The sequence below is a fragment of the Agelaius tricolor genome, unplaced genomic scaffold, assembly GCF_023055355.1.
Source record: "Agelaius tricolor isolate 1412-34295 unplaced genomic scaffold, bAgeTri1.0.p SCAF_5, whole genome shotgun sequence".
In the NCBI taxonomy this organism is placed as follows: domain Eukaryota; kingdom Metazoa; phylum Chordata; class Aves; order Passeriformes; family Icteridae; genus Agelaius; species Agelaius tricolor.
Window position 1 is genome coordinate 2,176,144 of NW_027269265.1, and position 18,850 is coordinate 2,194,993.

An 18,850-nucleotide genomic window follows, 5' to 3' on the forward strand; every position below is an offset into this window, starting at 1 on the left:
AGCTGGGAATGCTCTCAGGGAAAAGGAAATTTCGTTTGAAGTGCACTGAATGATCTCCCTACCCACCAGTGGCACAGCCAACCCTTCATTGGGACATAAAAAAGCACGTGGGAAAGCCCAGAGAGGACTGTCAGATTAAATAATTTAGGAAAACACACAAGGAATGAGATTCCAAGAACATCCTGACTCTGAAACACCAGATTTGAGACCATGACTGCAGGAAATGGCTTCAGAAAGGGTTAGAAAGCCCAGGAAAAGCTTCCTGGGGATAACAGCAGCAGCTGAATGAAATGATTGAGGGCTTTGCATCCAAGGAGCTGCCATGTGCCATCTAGTGGGGATGGGATGAAGGGAGAAGGGCAGGGAGTTGTTCTCCAAGGAGATGGAAGATCTGACAAGCAGCAACTAGAAAATACAGGTAGGTCAGGGAACAAATAATTTTCAGGTTTTCATTATTGGCTTTGATGGGAATCATTTAAGCCCCAGAGCCTGGTATCCACCTTCTCCTCCAGTGCCAAAGTTCACACCCCATAACATCCCCAAATCTGTTGTGTGTGTTCAGCCCTCCAGAACTCACCTGTTCCATGGTTGCTTCATGAAGTTCATTCAAATTCAGAGTGTAGATCCCTTCTTCTGTGCCAAAGATGATGTACTGATCTGAAAAATCAATGGAAAGGATTATTCCCTTCCCACTTTGGGAAGTTTCAAATGCAAACCTAAAATAACTTTACAAATTCTTTTCTTTCCCAACCCATCACCAAACCTAACACAACTTTACCTTTAGTATCTGGATGTATCCATGAAGTTGCACAGTTAATCTTCAAAGGACAACCATCAAAGACTTTGGAAAAACAGGCTCCCATCTGAAAGACACCAAAACTGAAACCTGAAACAAATTTAGAGTGTGAAGAACTGATTTTCTGGACACTCACACAGAGCTGAACACACACTGACTTTCACACCTTTAAATTGGAATTCATGGACATTCCAAAATGCAATGAGGGCTCAAAATGGTATCAACAACTGTAGGTACCTACTGGTACCTAAATACATCCTGGAGGGACTTAAAATCCATGTGGATGTGGCACCCGGGGACATGGCTCAGTGTGGCCTTGGCAGTGCTGGGGGAATGCTTGGACTCAGTGATCTTAGAGGGCTTTTCCAATCTAAATTATTCTATGTTATCTGAACATTGACTATTATCTATTGACTATAAAAATCATATGAATACTGAGTGCTTATGAAATGGCACATGGAGGGAGAACAGGCAAAACCCAGTGATCACTACAACCTTTCCCCATTTCTGTGCCTAAGCAGGGGCTGCCACTGGAGAGCACAACTGAGGGAGTCAGGGGAGCCTCCAACCCTTCCCATCCAGACTGAACAGTGACAGGAAGGTTTTAACAAATGGAAACAAATATCATGGATTCAGCACTGGAAAAGGAACTGCTGTGAGATGCAGAAAATCCCCCTAACTGTGGTGGTGCCTTATCCCACCCCGGAGAGAGGAGGTTTCCAGAACTCCCAGTGCACAGGGATTTCTTACCAGCACCTTCGGAGTCGGAGGCAAACCATTGATTGCTGGTTTCTGTGGGAAGAAGGAAAGAGAGATCATAAAACCCCCTTGTGCACTGATCAGCTGGAGGACATGGCAGTGCCAGCAGCCCCAGAGGCCCAACACCTACAGGGAAATCTCTCTTCTCCTTTTTGCGTGGCAGCTGAGGGATTTGTCCAGGTCCTTCTGCATTCTCCTCAATGTGTTTCAGCATCCCATTCCCATTGCCTGAAAAGGAGCCCAGACAAGGTTTGCAGCTTATTTCACACAGAGAAAGAAAATCTCTTCTCCCCTGTGCTGAGCTGGAGTGCAGGAGTGAGCTCTGACATTGCACAGCCACACCTCAGGGAGCTGAACTCTTCCCAGCACTGAGTTGCACATTTCCCATTATCCAAACAGTCCCTGGGACAAATCCCACTGAGAATAAAGCTGTGGTAAGGTCCTGCCCACACATTCATTGTTTTCCTCCTGTGGCAAGGTTCTCCCCACACATCCATTGTTTTACTCCTGCTCCTGCAGGCAACTCAGTAATGGCACTGACTGGCTGAGTGTCCTTGTTTTGGGGAGAACATTCCCACCATGGCTCTAATAAGAACCACACATGGAAAAAGGAAAACTTCACCTCATGACCAGCTTGTTTTAAGCTATTCTCTACTGGGAACAGCTGGCTCTGGAGCAATTCCTGTTCCAAGGTGCCAGGCAGCCTTGGGGCAGGTGAGGCTCTTACCCAGGTCGCTGTATCTGGCTGTGAGCAGTCCAGGGCTGCTGATGCTGCTGGTCATCCCCACGGGGCAGGAATCTGCCTGGGGCCCACAGGCTGGGATGCTCTGTCTCCTGTGGGCTGCTGGGGCTCTGCTCTGGGACTCTGGGAAGTGTTTTATTGTCTGGCATCTGTTGTCATCAGGGAGGTTCTCCTCGGGGTAACTGTTCATCCTCGGCTGCAGGGAACCAAAGAGGGGAAACGTGAGGAACTGGGAATGGCACCTGGCAAGAACAAACCTCAGATAAGCTGAACTTCAGTCCCACTGCTGCTACATAAAAATGTATCAGCCTTGGAAATGTGTGTGTGATTTTGGGCACCACAAGGTAAGAAAGATAAAAAGCTCCCCGGTGAGCAGGGTCAGGACCCAGGGAAAGGCTGGAGCTGTGCCAGGGCAGGTTTGGGTTGGATTTCAGGAAAGGTTCTTCCCCCAGAGGGTGCTGGCACTGCCCAGGCTCCCCAGGGAATGGGCACAGCCCCGAGGCTGCCAGCCAGGGATGCCCAGGGTGGGATTTTTGGGGGTCTGGGCAGGGCAGGAGCTGCCCTGGATGATCCCTGGGGGTCCCTCTCAGCCCAGAAGATCTGTGGCTCCATGAAAATAATCTGACAGCAGAATCATTTCAGAGCTTCCTCTCTGATGGAGTATCAGAGGCAGAATGCAGAACAAGAGGCCATCCCAGCCTGGCTGAACCCCTTAAATCCCACATTTCTCACCTTGGGAGGCAGAGGGGGTGGCCCAGCTCGCTTTAGTGTCGATCTGCAATGAGAAGAGCAGCAGTTGTGTGAGCTAAAGCAAAGCCAGAACTCCTTAAGGACTGGAAATAAGATGAACCAGAGGCACAGAAAAGGCAGAGCAGAGCTTTGCACACACAGGGTTAAACTAGAAATGCAAGAGCAGGGGAGAAGCTCATTAATCTCATCAGAAGTGTTGGCTTTTAATGAACTCCTGTTCTTCCATAAATACCAATGTTACAGAGCAATCTGTGGGGAAGGATATTTGAAGTCTGTAAATCAATTCAGGGACTGGATCTCAGGCTGGAGGGACTTTAGAGCAGGGCCTGGAGTGCCAGGACAAGGCGGGGATGGTTTTAAGCTGGAAAAAGGTGGATTTAGGTGAGATATGGGCAAGAAAATCTTCCCTGTGAGGGTGGTGGGGCCCTGGCACAGGGTGCCCAGAGAATCCCTGGAATTCTCTGGAAACTCATTCTGCCCAAGGCCAGGCTGGACGGGGTTTGGAGCACCCTGGGACAGTGGAAGGTGTCCCTGCCATGGCAGGGATGGAACAAGATGATTTTTCATGTCCCTTCCAACCAAACCATTCTGGGATTCTGGGATTCCAGTCTGCAGCCTTGCTTTGGGATCAGACAAACACTGGGACACCTGAGCTGTGCAGGATCACCCTGTCCCAGCCAGGCCTTGCTCATGATGGATTCAGCACCATAAAATCTGCTTTTAGGTGCCAGGCACTTGCACAGGGACTAAGATAACTCAGGAGGGAGAGCAGGGGAGGAAGCAGAGCTTTGGGATTTCTCCTGAGGATCGGGGAAGGAGCCAAGAGAGCAGCCAGCCCTCACTGGGTGAGTGGCAAAGCCTCCTGCAGCGTTTTGAGGGAAGAGGTTTTGGAGCAGAGCAAGGAAGGAGATGCACTCACTCTTCAACATCTTCACTCCCATCTCCAAACTTTGTGAGCAGTCCCCTAAGGCAGAATGTTTATAAAATTAAGAGCTCAGCTCTGAGGTGGACACGTGCAACTCAACCCCTCCCTGATGTCACTGAGTTTCACAACAAGCATCTCCCAGCTCTTTCCAAAACAAATAATAATTCTCTGCACTAAATTCCACTCTCTAAGGTCCTTTCCTTCTCCTCACCCCCTAAAAATCACTGGATTCTCTTCCACACCATCAGATTTCACTTCCCACCTGGCATTTCAGATATTGTTGAAATGTTTAACAACAGTACAATATAAAAAGAGAAAAAAGGAACAGAGGAAGTTACTGGGAGACAAATGGAGAAAAGCCTTTAAAGGGAAGTTTCCTTATTTATACATATACGCTAAAGACCCAGATTGTGTAGTGTTTCCCACTAGAGTGAGAATTTTTGTTTTAAAGCTACTCCAGGGACAACAAAAAAAGAGAAATTGTGACTAGAGGATCAAAGCAGCACTGAAAATATAACCTTGAAGAAAAAAAAAAACCTGATAAAAATTTGCAAAATGGCAATTTTCAAGCTGTGTCTTTAAAGGCCAATGACCAGGAAAACCCAGCCAAATTTGGATTAATGTGAAATATTCCTGCAAGTCACTTCTGAGGAAAAGCAACAGAGAGCTGCCAACAGGAGCTATTAAAAATTTAAAGGAGAAAAGGTTTGGTTTTTTGTTTTTTTTTTAAAGGTTCTTGTTGCCCAGAGCAGCTGTGGCTGCCCCTGGATCCCTGAAGTGCCCAAGGCCAGGTTGGACAGGGCTTGGAGCAGCCTGGGATGGTCAAAGTGTCCCTGCCCATGGGAGGAGGTGGAACTGGATGGGTTTTAATGTCCCTTCCAAACCAAACCTTCCTGGGATTCTTTGAAAACCATCAATAAAAAAACACCTCCATAATGCAGGACATTTTTACAAAAGCAATTTTAAAATGGAAGGAACCAGTTCAGCCACCAGGTACTCATTCTGCTGCTCCCCTTTTCCAGCCAAATAATTGCTCAGCCAAAGACATCCCTCAGCATCCACTCTGATAAAAGCCAAAGGGCATGGAAAGCAAGGACCCCCAGCACACATCCTCTCTGCACATCCCAGGGATTACTCACAACTGCTGGGACACAGGAGTTATGCATTTCCTGTTTATCTTTCCAACTGGAAGTGGTTTCCAAGTGAGCAGCACGGATCCCCCATCCAGGACTGCTGTCCCTGCCCTCCTTCCCAATCAATCTGCACCTATTTATTGATTTACAGCCCTGGGAATGTTTGCTGCAGCTTTAGCACAGCCTGCTGCAGACAAAGCCACAGGAACAGGATCAAATCCCTGAGTCCCTGTGCCAGGGGCAGCTTCCCTGCCTCCCTCCCTGCTCCTGCACCCCACAGATTCCAGCTGGCTGCAGAAAATGCAGCAAAGCTTCAATCCACAGCTCAGCAGGGTCACACAAACAAACCAGGGCACAGGGAGGGGAGGGAAACAGGCCAGGGGAGAGCCAGAGCCCCCCAGAGCTCAGCCCCAGAGCCCCCAAACTCCTGCTCCAAGGAGGCTGGGAGCAGGAAAACCAGGATGCTGAAAAAGGCTCAAATCCTGGCAATGTCCCCCAGCTTTCCAGGGCTGTAATGTCAGCTGACAGCTTATGCAAGACTTTTATCTGCAGCAAAAAAAGGCAGAGGAATTCACTGTCTGCTGCTGAGTTCCAAATAAAGATGGGAAACAGGCTCTTTGAGCTGAGCAATGAGATGATATCTGAGCCCAGATATCATCTCTGCCTGCATCTGAACCTCCACACTCCTGACTGCAAATCCTTTAAAAGGCAGAATTCACTTTTCAGCAGCAAAAGGAAGGTACACACCTAAAACAATTCAGTCCTAACCTGGAGAGAGTTGTGCTCCTGTGCTTCAGGCCTGCTTTATCCCAGGGAAAGCAGCCACAGACAAATCTTTCCCTAAAACATTTCACCCCAAACCCCTCCATGGCTGGGTTAGAAACTCCCCCAGAGCAGCAGGGGTGGTGCAGTGTTACTGAGCTTGGTAAAAGTCAACATTCAGAACTGGCTTCTCCTTCCCTTTCTTGAGTTCAGGCCTTGTCACAGGATGTCACAACCACAGCCACAGCTCAGAAGAGAAGTGTGAGGCCAGGGCAGGATCCTGAACCCAGCTCTGCTGCAGGAAATTCACTGTGGCTGTGTTATGTCACTGTCCTGGCTGTGCATTTACACCTCACTTCCCACCTACAAACTTAAACCAAGCTACTGGTGGTGGTTCAAAGAGATTAAAAGTCACTCTGCAAGAGAACTGACCAAGCACCTGCAGGAGGAGGGCTGCACACTGGGTAACAGCTCCTTGATTTATCAATATTCAAGTGAATCAGGGCTTATGGTTGAATTTTTTTAACATATCTCATTTTTCTTTCAGTTTCATAATTAGTCACAGAAATAAAAGCTGGTTTTATCTGTACTTACTTGTTGCTTCCATCAACAAAAGGATTCCAATGTGAAGCAAAGTCACTGCCAGCTGCCACAACCTGAAGATGCAGAAATTGTCCTTTTACTTCCCCCCATCAAACTAAAGTATCTTAAATTACCTTATCCACAACACACAAAGAGACCTGAGGGATTTCCCAGCCCTGCAGAACAATCCACAAGCAGAAAAATCAAATTCCAAAGAGAAGTATCATCTTACAGTCTATAAATTTATATATTCTTCTTAGAGTTGAAAGCAGCACCAGGAAATGGTGTTATGTCCAGATCAAGCAGCAATAAGTAACAGGAAAACAAAAACTGATGGTGAGAAATCCAGTAAGGATCATTTAGGGGACTTTAAAAACATTTTTCCAGTAAGCTGCTAAGGGTTGAACCACAAAATATTGAAGATACTGTGATTTTAATAACTAAAATTATTTTATTTCTACCAAATTTGTCCTTACCATTTCATCCCGAGCTTCTGTTTCTTTCCGTAGAGGGGGCTCAAACTGCAGCTTATCAACTAAAAATACAATAATTTCATAATTAATACACACAATCTTGCACTGGGATCCTTTCAGTGCTCACTACAGTGAAAAGCAGGCAGGAACAGATATAAATCTTGTGTACACAACTCTGAATTTGCCTCTCAAAAGGAGCAGCACTTCACTATCAGCCTCATTGTCTGAGTGCTTGAATTTGCAAATATGAAACCCACAAGAAAGGCCAAAGGCAAATACCAAGTCACAGAAACGTAACTATTTAACCACTTGTCGCTGTAAAATGCATGTGAAAGAGGAGAAAAAGGCTCTTCAAGAGCAAATTTCCCAGAGTGTGATGGAGCTGCCACTATTGGTGCCACCAAAGGCTTTTGACCAAACCTGCAGATAAAACTATTTCTACCCTCAGCATTTCAGCTCAGATCCATCAGAGTAAATAAATAATAAAAGTAAAGAAATAAACTAAGTAACTAAGTAAACTAAGTAACTAAGTAAATAAACTACTACCAGAGTAGTTTATTAATATTAATCTTAGTTTTGAACAATTTTTGTTGAAGATTCACATGCTGCTGCTTCTCCAGGGTTTGCTTCCCAAATGGAAAGAGGTTTTTGGGAAGTGACCCCAGAGGCAAACCACCCCCAGGAAGGGGAAAGCAGAGCAGAACTCACAGTTGATCTCTGATGCTGTCCTCTCTGCCCGGACGTTCCTGTTGGTGGAGCGGATGGTGTGGCGGATGACGGAGTGAGGCTGCAGGGACGGCAGCACAGGTGAGGGAAAAACCAACAAGAACAGGAGCAGCTGCTGTTTCAACTCCAGCTTTAAATTCCCAAAGCAAGCCAGGCCATTTGAAGTGCCAGTTTTAATAAAAGGCAGAGAATAAAAAAGATGTTCTCACCTCAAAATCGTCATCGTCCACTTCACCGTAGTGCGTGTGGTTCTCGGGGTTGTTGACTTTGTCCAACAGCTCAACTGCTAAAGACCTGGAGAGACCAGGCTGCCCCACAAAGCTGTGCTGTAACCACAGCAAAGAACACAAAAAAACCAAGTTTTAACATGCAATTGATAGATAACTTTCAGTAATAAACATTCAGCAGAGTTAATGATTTTTTTTGTGCTTTCGCTGTTATTTTAGTGACTCCTCAATGCTGGATTTCCTAAGAATACCAATATGGAAACACCACACTCTGGGCCACTTGCAAATTAAACTTGAGTCAAACAAATTATTACACCTGAACTTCCTTTTTCCACATCAGTAGTTCAGAGCTTGGGAAAGCACAGATACATCAAGAACTGCTGAAATGTTTGGGAGTCAGGAAAATCCAACTTCTGCACAGCTCCAAGGCTGAGGCAGCCCCTTCCAGGAAGGCCAAGGTTGAGAACATGAAGCTAATTTCTGTAACTGGCCAAAATTTGCATAAAACTGTGCAAAAATACTACACAAAACCCACTTGCTAACAGCTGATCAACGTGTTCTTCCTTCAGATTTCACCACCTGAGTTATAAGATTTAAAAAAATTGGTTTCCCTTCGGTTTTCTACTGATCTGTTCCTCATTTTGAAGGTAAAGATCCCTTCCTGAGGTCACCAAAGGTCCCAAGTCACTTACAGAGAGAAGTCTGTCTGCTGTTGGTCTCTTCTTTGGATTTTTTGTAAGTGCTATTTTGACAAAATTATGGAATGTTGCTGACCTTAAAGAAAAAGAGGGTTTATGTTGAATTTTTCAAGGTATTATTGGTTTTAAGACAGTTGCTAAGCAGATTACAAAAGGGTGTGATAAAGTACAACACTGTACAAGTATCTCACCTCAGGTTGGAATAATTACATTCCCAAATTAACAAAATAAGGGAAAAAACTCATTTGATTCATGAAACTTGCACATAAAACATTTTGGTACAGAAAACAAACCAAGAATGGCACCGGGAAATTCTCCCAGGAAAGGATTAAACCATTACCTGTCCCAACGGCAGGGGCAAGGTCCCCATGACAGGAATTAAGGAGAAAGGATAAAGATTTTTCTTCTAGAACATACAAAGAGCACCAAAGAAGAATCTCTTCTTCAATAATAACAAATATTTTTGCCCTTTATCTATAAAATCTTAGAATGGTTTGGGTTGGATCCTAAGGATCATGTAATTCCAATAAAATATGGATCAAAGGAAGGAGCTCCACCTACCATTTTGCTTTTTCCTTTAGCTTTGGAGGTTGAAAATTACTTTTTGACATTAAAAACAGAGCCCTAAAGGGAAAGAAAGAAAAATGATTGATAAAAATATAATTAATTTCATTCTAAAATCTAAATACTTTAACACTTTATGGTGAGAATCATATTGGTGCAACTGGATTGCAGTTTCACTGGGTTAAAGGAGAAATACAGGGAATCTGCTGATTTTATCTTTAAATAAAATATTTTTAGTGCCATAATCCTGTTAAACATCAGGGTATGGCTTCTCTAGTGGTTTTCTATCAGCAGTAAATCTGTCCCTGTTCTTCATCAGATTCTTGATTCCAGAATCCAACAATGGTTTGGGTAGGAAGGGACCTTAAATCCCATTTCATTCCAACCTCCTGCCATGGGCAGGGACACCTTCCACTAGGCCAGGTGCCACCAAAAATGTAACAACTTCAAGATTTTGCTTCTAATTTCCATTCTGTCTTAGGCTGGAAATGGGGCTGTGTAGTCCATGTCCATCTGTCAGAGCTGGGGCAGTTCTCTGCTGTTCTTGGGGCAGTTTGTTCTTTCTCTCTCCCACAGCCAATCCTCCCTGCAGGAGATCTCTGCTGTCCATGGGCCATTAATTATTAATTATCTTCTGTCCATGGCCACTGAGTGTCCCTGCAGGGCTGATCCAATCCCAGCATCCCATGGGGAGATGCTGCATTGCCCAGGGGAGGAGCCAAGCATTCCTACCTGGATCCAATCTGAGCTTTGGGACAGCCCAGCAGCCTTTGCCCAGTGCATTGCCAGAGGAGCAGCTTCTGCTGCCCTGCATGGCCAGAGGGAGCCCAGGCCCATCTGCAGCAGCCCTGGAGCTGCAGAGGAAAACTCCCCCCTTGTGCAGGATCCCTGCTCCAGCAGAGCCACAGCTGGCACTGCAGGAGGGCTGAGCCCCCATGGGATGGGGCTGTGCCACCCCCTGACACACAGGGGACAGGGACTGCTCTGACCCTGGCAGGGTTTGTTTTCTGTTTTTGTATTATTGCATTTGTATTTTTAATTTTCCCAATAAAGAACTGTTATTCCTGCTCCAATATCTTTGCCTGAGAGCCCCTTAATTTGAAAATTATAATAATTCAGAGGGAGAGGTTTTACATTTTCCATTTCAGGGGAGGCTCCTGCCTTCCTTAGCACACCCCTGGCTTTTCAAACCCAGACATAAAAAATGCAAGATTTCAGCAGATTGATGCCTTAAAGACAGACATGAAAATATCCAGCAAAGGAATCTCAGTTTGAGTTTCCCCTCCTGAGCTCCAGAGAAGCTCCAGCTGCATCCCCACAATTCCAGCTGGGATTCAGGGAGGGGCAGGAGGCAGAGGAGCCCCCAGGGCACAAACCTCATGGGGTGCAGGTCGAACATGGGTGGCTGCAGCTCTGCCAGCTCGATGGCAGTGATGCCCACGGCCCAGATGTCGCACAGCTGGTTGTACCCCCCGTTCTTCTCCACCGCCGCCACCTCGGGGGCCATCCTGCAAAACCAACACCTTCCTCAGGGCCTGCTCCCATGCAGAATTACACAACGTGCATGTGCATGAAAAATTCGTTGAATATTAATTATAAATAAAAGAATATTAAATAAAATTAAATAAACAGTAAAGTTATGTTATTGATTAAATTTTATTTTATTAAATACTAAATATTTATTTTATTTTATTTTATAAAATATTAATTAAAATAAATTAAATTCACAGAATTCGCAGAACCACTGGGTTGGGAGAGACCTTCAGGATCATGGAGTCCAACCCAGCCCCAATAGCTCAACTAAACCCTGGCACCCAGTGCCACATCCAGGCTTTGTTAAACACACCCAGGGATGGGGACTCCACCACCTCCTCGGGCAGAACATTCCAGAACTTTATCACTCTTTCTGTGAAAATCTTTTTCCTAATAACCAACCTATATTTCTACATATATACATATAAATAAAATAAAATTTTTAAGAAATTACACATATTTTAATGTGCAATTACTGGATATCTGTGACAGTGATTTGTAATTTTAAATATCTCACATTCTCCCCCAAGAAAGAAAGAAAGGGGGGGGGAATGAAGAGGAGGAATACAAATATTTTTATGTCTTACAGAGTAAGTTAAGGGTTTTATGTTCAGATCATTACAGAAATACTTTTAAAGTTTTTAAGTTTTTATTAACACTTTAATGAAAACTTTATTTCAAAACCTCTAAATTTAAAATTTAATTTATTTAAAAATTAAAACTTTATGAATACTTTTATTAATACTTTTAAAGTTTTTATTAACATACACATAAAATATTACACACTAATTTAAGCTATGTATGTATGTATGTATGTATGTACACCTGTACATACATTTTTTTATGTCTAATGGAGTAAGTTAAGGATTTTATGTTCACATTGGGTTTTAATCACTACAGAAATACTTTTAAAGTTTTTCTTAAAGTATACATAAAGCATTACACACTAATTTAAGCTATACACTCATGATGATTCAATTTGTCTCAACATTATTCTAAAAAGTATGTATTTCAGAGGTTTGGATTTGTTGGGTTTTTTTTTCCTAAAGCTCTGTAAATATCTTGGATCTAAGGACAATTTAAGCTATACAATTATGATGACTCAATTTGTTTCAATACTACTCTACAAAGTTTGTATTTCAGGGGTTTGGGTTTGTTTTTTTTGTTTTTTCCTACAACTCTGGAAATATTTTGGATCTAAGGATCTAAGGACAATCTTTTCCACAGAGGGTACAATCTTTTGAAATGTGTGAACACAAAATAAATGTGCTGAATACATCATCACAAAAACAAACAAAAATACAGCAAAAAATGTCACATTAAAGAGTAAGGTAGGGACACAAAGTACTCAAAAGCTCCTTATGGATTTATATAAGCATCTTAGGAGGGGGATGCAATTGGATCACCTCTGGACACATTATTTGCATATGATTATTTGCATATGATTATTTGCATATTAAATGCTGCCTCGTGCAGACATTAATCAGTAGGGATAATTAAAAGGCAGTCTGAAAATCTGGTTTCCTTTCTGCACACAAATCACTTTTCATCACTGTTTTAAGTCACTAAAAATGCAAGGCTGAGAAACTAAATAACCATTGGTATCCCTCAAAAAGGGAGAATAATCTGCAAAAAGAAATGTGGGAGAAACAACAACCCTGCTCAAATTCAAGCAGCTTTTGTTACAGCAACAAATCAGTGCTTCCCAGATTTTTACCCTGTGGGCATTTTACTTGGAAGAAAGGGAATTGATGCAATTTCTACAGACATATGTGTGTATTTGAGGATTTTTGGCATAAATACAGGCTCAGCTTTGCAGCACAGCAACCAAAGTGGCTTCTTACCAGTAAGGGGTGCCAATGAAGGATTTCCTCTTTGCAATAGTGGCTGTTATTTTTGCTGCTACCCCAAAGTCAGCTGGAAAATAAAATCAAACCATCAGAGCCTTAGAAATCACAGCTGAAGACCCCAATCTTACAGTGTTAAAAGAAAGAACAATCATGTGTTTCATGCAAATTAAAAATTCATTAGGGAAGCAGCTGAAGATTGATAATAAGATCACTTATGTCTTCACTGACATGACTTCAAAGAGTTTTCTTTCTACACACAGTTCCTCTCTTAGATAATTTTTTCCATCTCACAATACATCCACCAGAATTTTTGGATATTCAATTTAAGAGGAAAAACAGCATAATGCCTTGGAAAAGGCACTTTTTGTGTTTTATTTATGGAGGAACTGTGATGGGGCAGCTGCTCTCTGCCCTGGACACTGTCTAGGGGCCAATCATCCCTTGCCTCCAGAGCTCTCAAACATCAGGTGGTCCTGCAGAGCCAAAAATCATTTAAATCCATTTTATTTTGATTGATTGATTGATTGATTGATTGGTGGCATGAAAGCTGCAGGATAACTTGGGAAAATGCAAGAAGGCAAAAGGAGGTACCCCTGTGTATGCCAAGTTTAATGCAGGGAGTGCAACCTCCTCTCAGTGCTGGGGTTTTACTCCATTTTTTCAGGTTTTACTCAATTTTTTTCATTTTTAAAAAGCTTTCATTTCCCAACACAGCATTCCTGCTTCTCCACAGGGGGCTGGAGCTTGAGCTAAGGCACAGCTGCCCTGAATCCAGGGATGGTGACATCCCATGGCAGGGGATGGTGACATCTGTGGGATGGTGGAATCCATGGGATGGTGGCATCTATGGGATGGTGGCATCTATGGGATGGTGACATCCCATGGCAGGGGATGGTGGAATCCATGGGATGGTGGCATCTATGGGATGTTGGCATCCATGGGATGGTGGCATCCATGGGATGGTGGCATCTATGGGATGGTGACATCCATGGGATGGTGGCATCTATGGGATGGTGACATCTATGGGATGGTGGCATCTATGGGATGGTGACATCTCATGGCAGGGATGGTGGAATCCATGGGATGGTGACATCCATAGGATATTGGCATCCATGGGATGGTGGCATCTATGGGATGGTGACATCCATGGGATGGTGGCATCTATGGGATGGTGATATCTTATGGCAGGGATGGTGGCATCCATGGCATGGTGACATGGTGACATCCCATGGCAGCTTCTCCCTGCAGACCTGGGAGTTTTCCTCTCCTCCACCTTTGTGGAATTGCCCAACACCACACACAGAGCCAGGATCAGACCCTACTTTTGCAGAGGCTGCCCCAAAAAGAGGATCCTGAAAGGCTCTGAGGGATAAAAGTAACATCCAGGTAATGGCAGCCTGGCAAATTCCAAGAAAATCTGGGAGGCTGAAAGGCTCAGCGGTTGAATGATGAAATTATCTGTAATTTCTTGACAGAATACAAAATTTCTCATCTCCTCCACAGCCTAGCCATGGATACACACTTTGTCATCACCTTCTAGCACCATCTATTGCCCCAAATAATGATGGAATCATTTAGGTTGGGAAAAACCTTTAAATTATGGAGTCCAGCCCTTCCCCAGCACTGCCCCCTGTCCCCAGGTGCCACATCCACATGGCTCCATAAATGAAATGAAATTCAATCCATATTACAGAACTCAGGCAACTCACCCAATTTAACATCTCCATGGTCTGTTAGGAGAATGTTTGCACCCTAAAACAAAATAAATTCAGAATCTTTATCAGGAATATTTTCCCTGCACTTGGAACTGTAAGATCAATTTCTCAAGGTTCCAAGTTATTACCTTTATATCTCTGTGCATTTTGCCCTTCATGTGTAAATAAGCAAGACCCTGGAAATAAAAGACACAATGAATTATTCTGCCATTTGTTAACATCCCACAAAGCCTATTCTGTTTAATAAATTTAATTTTCTCAATCTCTTTGATTTGGAAATGGAGACATTTGAGATTTGCAGATAAGGGAAGCTTCATTTTGTAATTCTTTGCTATCAGCACTCACAAAATGAATTTTATTTATCTGGTTGCAATATTTTACCCCCACGCATCATTAAATTTACCACCACAGGGCAGGCAGGCAGTTCAAAATTTAAGCAAATATAAGTAAATATATCACACTAGAATTTCTTGGTCATTTTATTTACAGTATGGGAAACAACAGGTTACCCCTGGTGAATTGGTGTCTGCTTGATTCCCAATAGAAATGCTGGAATGGAACCAATTTTCTGTATCTGCTTTATTTCCATGGAATAAACACTTCATTGTGCACCTGCACAAGTACAGTACCTGTAGAGTTTCTCTGCACACATAAGCAATTTGCAGCTCTGACAGAGGTCCTGTTACTGGAAATAAAGATTTAAAAATTAACTTTACAGCACAGAGCACATAAATAATAACACTGTGAAGCAGCCAAGAAGTGATTTGGCCATGCCAAAGCTAAAGGCTGGTTTTACATGATCTGCATTGTGCACTGAGCTGAAAAGAGGGGTTTGTTTGCTTGTTTTACAGAAAGCTTTCTGTAAAAAAAAACCCCAAACAGCACCACCACAGAGGACAATACCCACAGAGAGAAGAAAACCTGCTTTCACAGCATCTAATTATTATTTTATGAGTGATTTTGTAGTACTCTGTTGTTATCAGGAAACTAAAAGTGACATCTGCTAATATTTTTATTTAAGAAATGGGAATGTTTCATATCAGGGACTGTCTAAAGGGCTTGGAATTGGTTTAAATTGTTTCAATTCTTTTAAAATTGTTTTTAACTGGGTTTTTTTTGGTACTAAATAGTTGAAAAATAAAGCAGAAAGAGCTCAGGCATCCAAAAATTCAGTGCTATCATTTAAAGGCACAGCAAGTCCCCAGCTGTTTTTCCAACAATTCCAATAAATTATTCTACAGCATCAACAACTCCAGATGAAACTTCAGGAAGGAAAATAATACAGAAGTGAGATGGTATTTCCCAGGGGGAGGAATAAAAGTCATTTTTCCCCTTTAAAGCTCAAATTTTGAGATTTCCCAATGAAAACTCCTTCCTCACCCCATGCACAGTGTCCATATCCAACTGTTCTGCCATAAAATGTCAAATATTAAATGTCAAATATGATGTCAATATTAAAAATATTAAAAATGCTGCTCACCCTATCTGGAAAGTGCTCTCAAAATCCATTCACTGTAGCTAAAAACCACTTTATGCCCCCCAAAAACCCCCACATCCAGTGCCAACTGTTCCCTGCAGGTTTCTTATTTATTTTTCTTTTTGCAGAAAGCTTCCCAAAGTAAAAAAAGTGAAAATAATTGGCCAAGTACCGTGGTAAATGTCCTGGAGGGATCCCCCACCACAGTATTCCATGCATATCCACAGCTTCTCACGGCTACAAAACAAAATTCAATCAGAACCTGACTGATCTGGATGCAGAACATCATCATTTCAATTATTTTCTATCATTTTTGATCACTCACTGTTAAAAATACACATTCTGGTACATGACCAGCAGTTACACTGTTATTATTAAAAATTCTCGTGTTATTAATATAAATGCTCATGTTATCAATATAAAAATATTGATATAAAAATATAAAAATATAATTTTCACCAATCAAAACATAAGTTTTATGCCAAAGTCCCCTGAGAAATATTTAAACATCTTTAAACATAAAAGGTGGTGCTTTAACTCTGCAATAAAACACCTGAGGTTTATCTGCTATCAGCAAAATTACATTAAATATCAATTAAACTCAGTGTTTCAATCTTAAATTGAAATTACCTCATTATATCTAAAAAGCTCTCCTAAATTCAGAATTAGAAATTTAGTTCAAATTGAGTCCATTTGGGCTGCAGGGATTATATAAATACAGCCCTCCAAGAAAAAGATGAATTCTCACAGAAAAAAGACCAAGCAGGCAAAGTGCAGATTCACATTCCCACAGAGCCAATTGATAAATGGCAGAGTTGCACACAAATTGAGAATATTCCCTGAATTCCTGTATAACATTTAATGTATAACATTTAATATTTAATATTTTCCTGTAGAATATTTAATGACACAACCTTGGTTCTGCCTCTGTTGCACCAGAACTGTGAGAAATGTTATTTCCAGCAGCTCAGATTTTTAACTCCCCAGCCATACTTTCATGGCCCAGACAACTATAATTAAATAAAATATCCAAAGGCAATTCTGCTCTAGAGAAATAATGAGCTGCTCCTATATTAGAGCTGATAAATGTGTGAGTAGGACTGGATATGTTGCAAGAGTCTCCAAGGGAAATGTTTCTTTCTGTTCCTAGTGATAAAAATATTCCAGCCTTTTGGCCAGCAGAGAAAACAAAATATTAGTCACTTTTGGTTTTTAAAGCCAATTGGGTTGGCTTTAAAAATAAAAAAAAAAAAAACCAAAACAACAAAAAACCAAGGGCAATTCAACCTCTGGAGGAAGATTTAATGAGGATACAGGACTAAACCAGACTGGGATTGTTTTAGGAGAGAACCAGCAGGAATATTGAGATAAAAATTGGGATTTACCTGAGATAACTCCCAAAATAGGCGACTATGTTGCAATGCTTGCATTCTTTAACCATATATATCTCCTGCTGGATCAGGGAGAAGTCATCTCCTGCAAAACAGGAAGCAGCCAGGGTTACACCATGAACGTCCAGAGAGCTCTGCAGGGATGCACAGCATTTGGGAAAACGTTCCAAGGGTCTGAATCCTGGCCAAACCCTGGAGCACCAATCCCCCCAGCTGGATCCCCTGTGCTGAGCTTTGCTCAGGTGCTGGGCTTGGATTCTTTTTCCACCTCTGTCAAGGTCAGGACTGAAGGCACTCGAGATGATGGTTCAGGGTCAGATGTTTATCAGTTCTTATCTCTGTCACAGCCTCACAAACCCTGAGTTCTGCAGCACTTCACTCTAACAAACTAAAAATGGAGCCCATCTCTCTCTCTACAAGGCCTTTTAAGGATAAACTGTCCAATTAAGAAATGACACCTCCATTATTTTCACTTTTAACCCAATAACCAACCATCCATGGCTGCAACGGGGACTTTTTTATCCAATTACACAAAACCACCCAAACCCATGGAGAAGAAGGAGCAGCCTCACCCTAAAACCTCCATCTTGCTTTATATCTATTACTAATCTAAAACCCCAATTTCTAAGTTTCCCACCCTGTGATATCACACACTTCTATCCAAACCCCACACCCACAATCCCAGTTCTGTCATTCCATTCTAGAAGCTTCTCCAGGGCCTCAGGTCAGTGCAGTGTTCTCTTGGGGGTCAGAGCCTGGCAGCACAGAAACTCTGAAATCCTCAGCATCCAGAGCTCCAACAGTGAGGCACAAATATTTTCTGAAGACCAAGAGAGCAGGGCTTGCACAGGTATTTTGTGAAGACCAAGAGAGCAGGGCTTGCACAGGTATTTTCTGAAGACCAAGAGAGCAGGGCTTGCACAAATATTTCTTGAAGACCACCAGAGCTGGTGGCCTGAGAATGATCCATGAGTTCAGAGGGCTCCAGGAAAGCAGCACAGGGATCCAGGGAGGGACGGGAGTAAATTCCAAATTTACTTTTCAAGCTTTGTTTCCATCCAGCTGCTCCCAGCACAAGGCTCCCAACAGGAGTGAGGATTGCTGGAATTGCAGAGCCTGGAAGGAGTGGAGCCCACGTTCCACAGGCTGGTTATGGCTGCTTGTGAGGAATATTTCATTCCCAAGGGACCTGGATGGAGCATATGAGCCTGCACACCCACTCAGCTGACTCAGAGCTCAGGAGGGGGGGTTGGGGGGTTGTGCACATTGGCACATCCTAAATATATTTTTTTTTGGTGAAAAAAAAAGGATCTACTAAAAAATCCATTATGAGCAGGGCATGATCTGCCACTTTAACATAAAAGGATAATTTTTTGTAAATTTAAAAAGCAATAATTTCAGAGATGCAATTTCTGTTTGTATTTATACAGGTAATAAATCCCCTTGAGAGAATTTCCAAGCAGAGGATGTTCTCCCCAGAATCCTGAACTCAAACCCTGCAGCTCTGCTTTCATTATTTTATATATTATTAACTTTTTTCATCCTTTGACATGGAAGGACAAAGGGGAATGGCTTTGAGCTGGAGAAAGGGACATTTAGATGGGATATGAAGAAGAAATTCCTGGCTGGGAGGGTGGGCAGGCCCTGGTACAGGTGCCCAGAGCAGCTGTGGCTGCCCCTGGATCCCTGGCAGTGCCCAAGGCCAGGCTGGACAGGGCTTGGAGCAGCCTGGGATGGTGGAAGTGTC

The 18,850-nt window shown here is 42.8% G+C and overlaps 1 protein-coding gene across 1 annotated transcript in view; it reads right to left on the reverse strand.

Annotated features, from left to right (window-relative positions):
• The window catches only part of MAP4K5 (mitogen-activated protein kinase kinase kinase kinase 5), a 66,148-nt gene that overhangs the window by 13,459 nt on the left and 33,839 nt on the right, over positions 1–18,850 (reverse strand). Inside the window, exons 3-21 of the mRNA XM_071426086.1 lie at positions 17,098–17,188; positions 15,885–15,949; positions 14,865–14,920; positions 14,364–14,411; positions 14,230–14,272; positions 12,515–12,587; positions 10,514–10,645; positions 9,135–9,197; positions 8,568–8,649; positions 7,858–7,974; positions 7,631–7,709; positions 6,926–6,984; positions 6,462–6,523; positions 3,030–3,072; positions 2,283–2,493; positions 1,686–1,783; positions 1,547–1,588; positions 779–863; positions 578–657 (exon numbers count right to left, since the gene is read on the reverse strand). Of these exons, the coding sequence (XP_071282187.1) occupies positions 578–657; positions 779–863; positions 1,547–1,588; positions 1,686–1,783; positions 2,283–2,493; positions 3,030–3,072; positions 6,462–6,523; positions 6,926–6,984; positions 7,631–7,709; positions 7,858–7,974; positions 8,568–8,649; positions 9,135–9,197; positions 10,514–10,645; positions 12,515–12,587; positions 14,230–14,272; positions 14,364–14,411; positions 14,865–14,920; positions 15,885–15,949; positions 17,098–17,188 (1,529 nt within the window). The remainder of the gene's footprint in view (positions 1–577; positions 658–778; positions 864–1,546; positions 1,589–1,685; positions 1,784–2,282; positions 2,494–3,029; positions 3,073–6,461; positions 6,524–6,925; positions 6,985–7,630; positions 7,710–7,857; positions 7,975–8,567; positions 8,650–9,134; positions 9,198–10,513; positions 10,646–12,514; positions 12,588–14,229; positions 14,273–14,363; positions 14,412–14,864; positions 14,921–15,884; positions 15,950–17,097; positions 17,189–18,850) is intronic.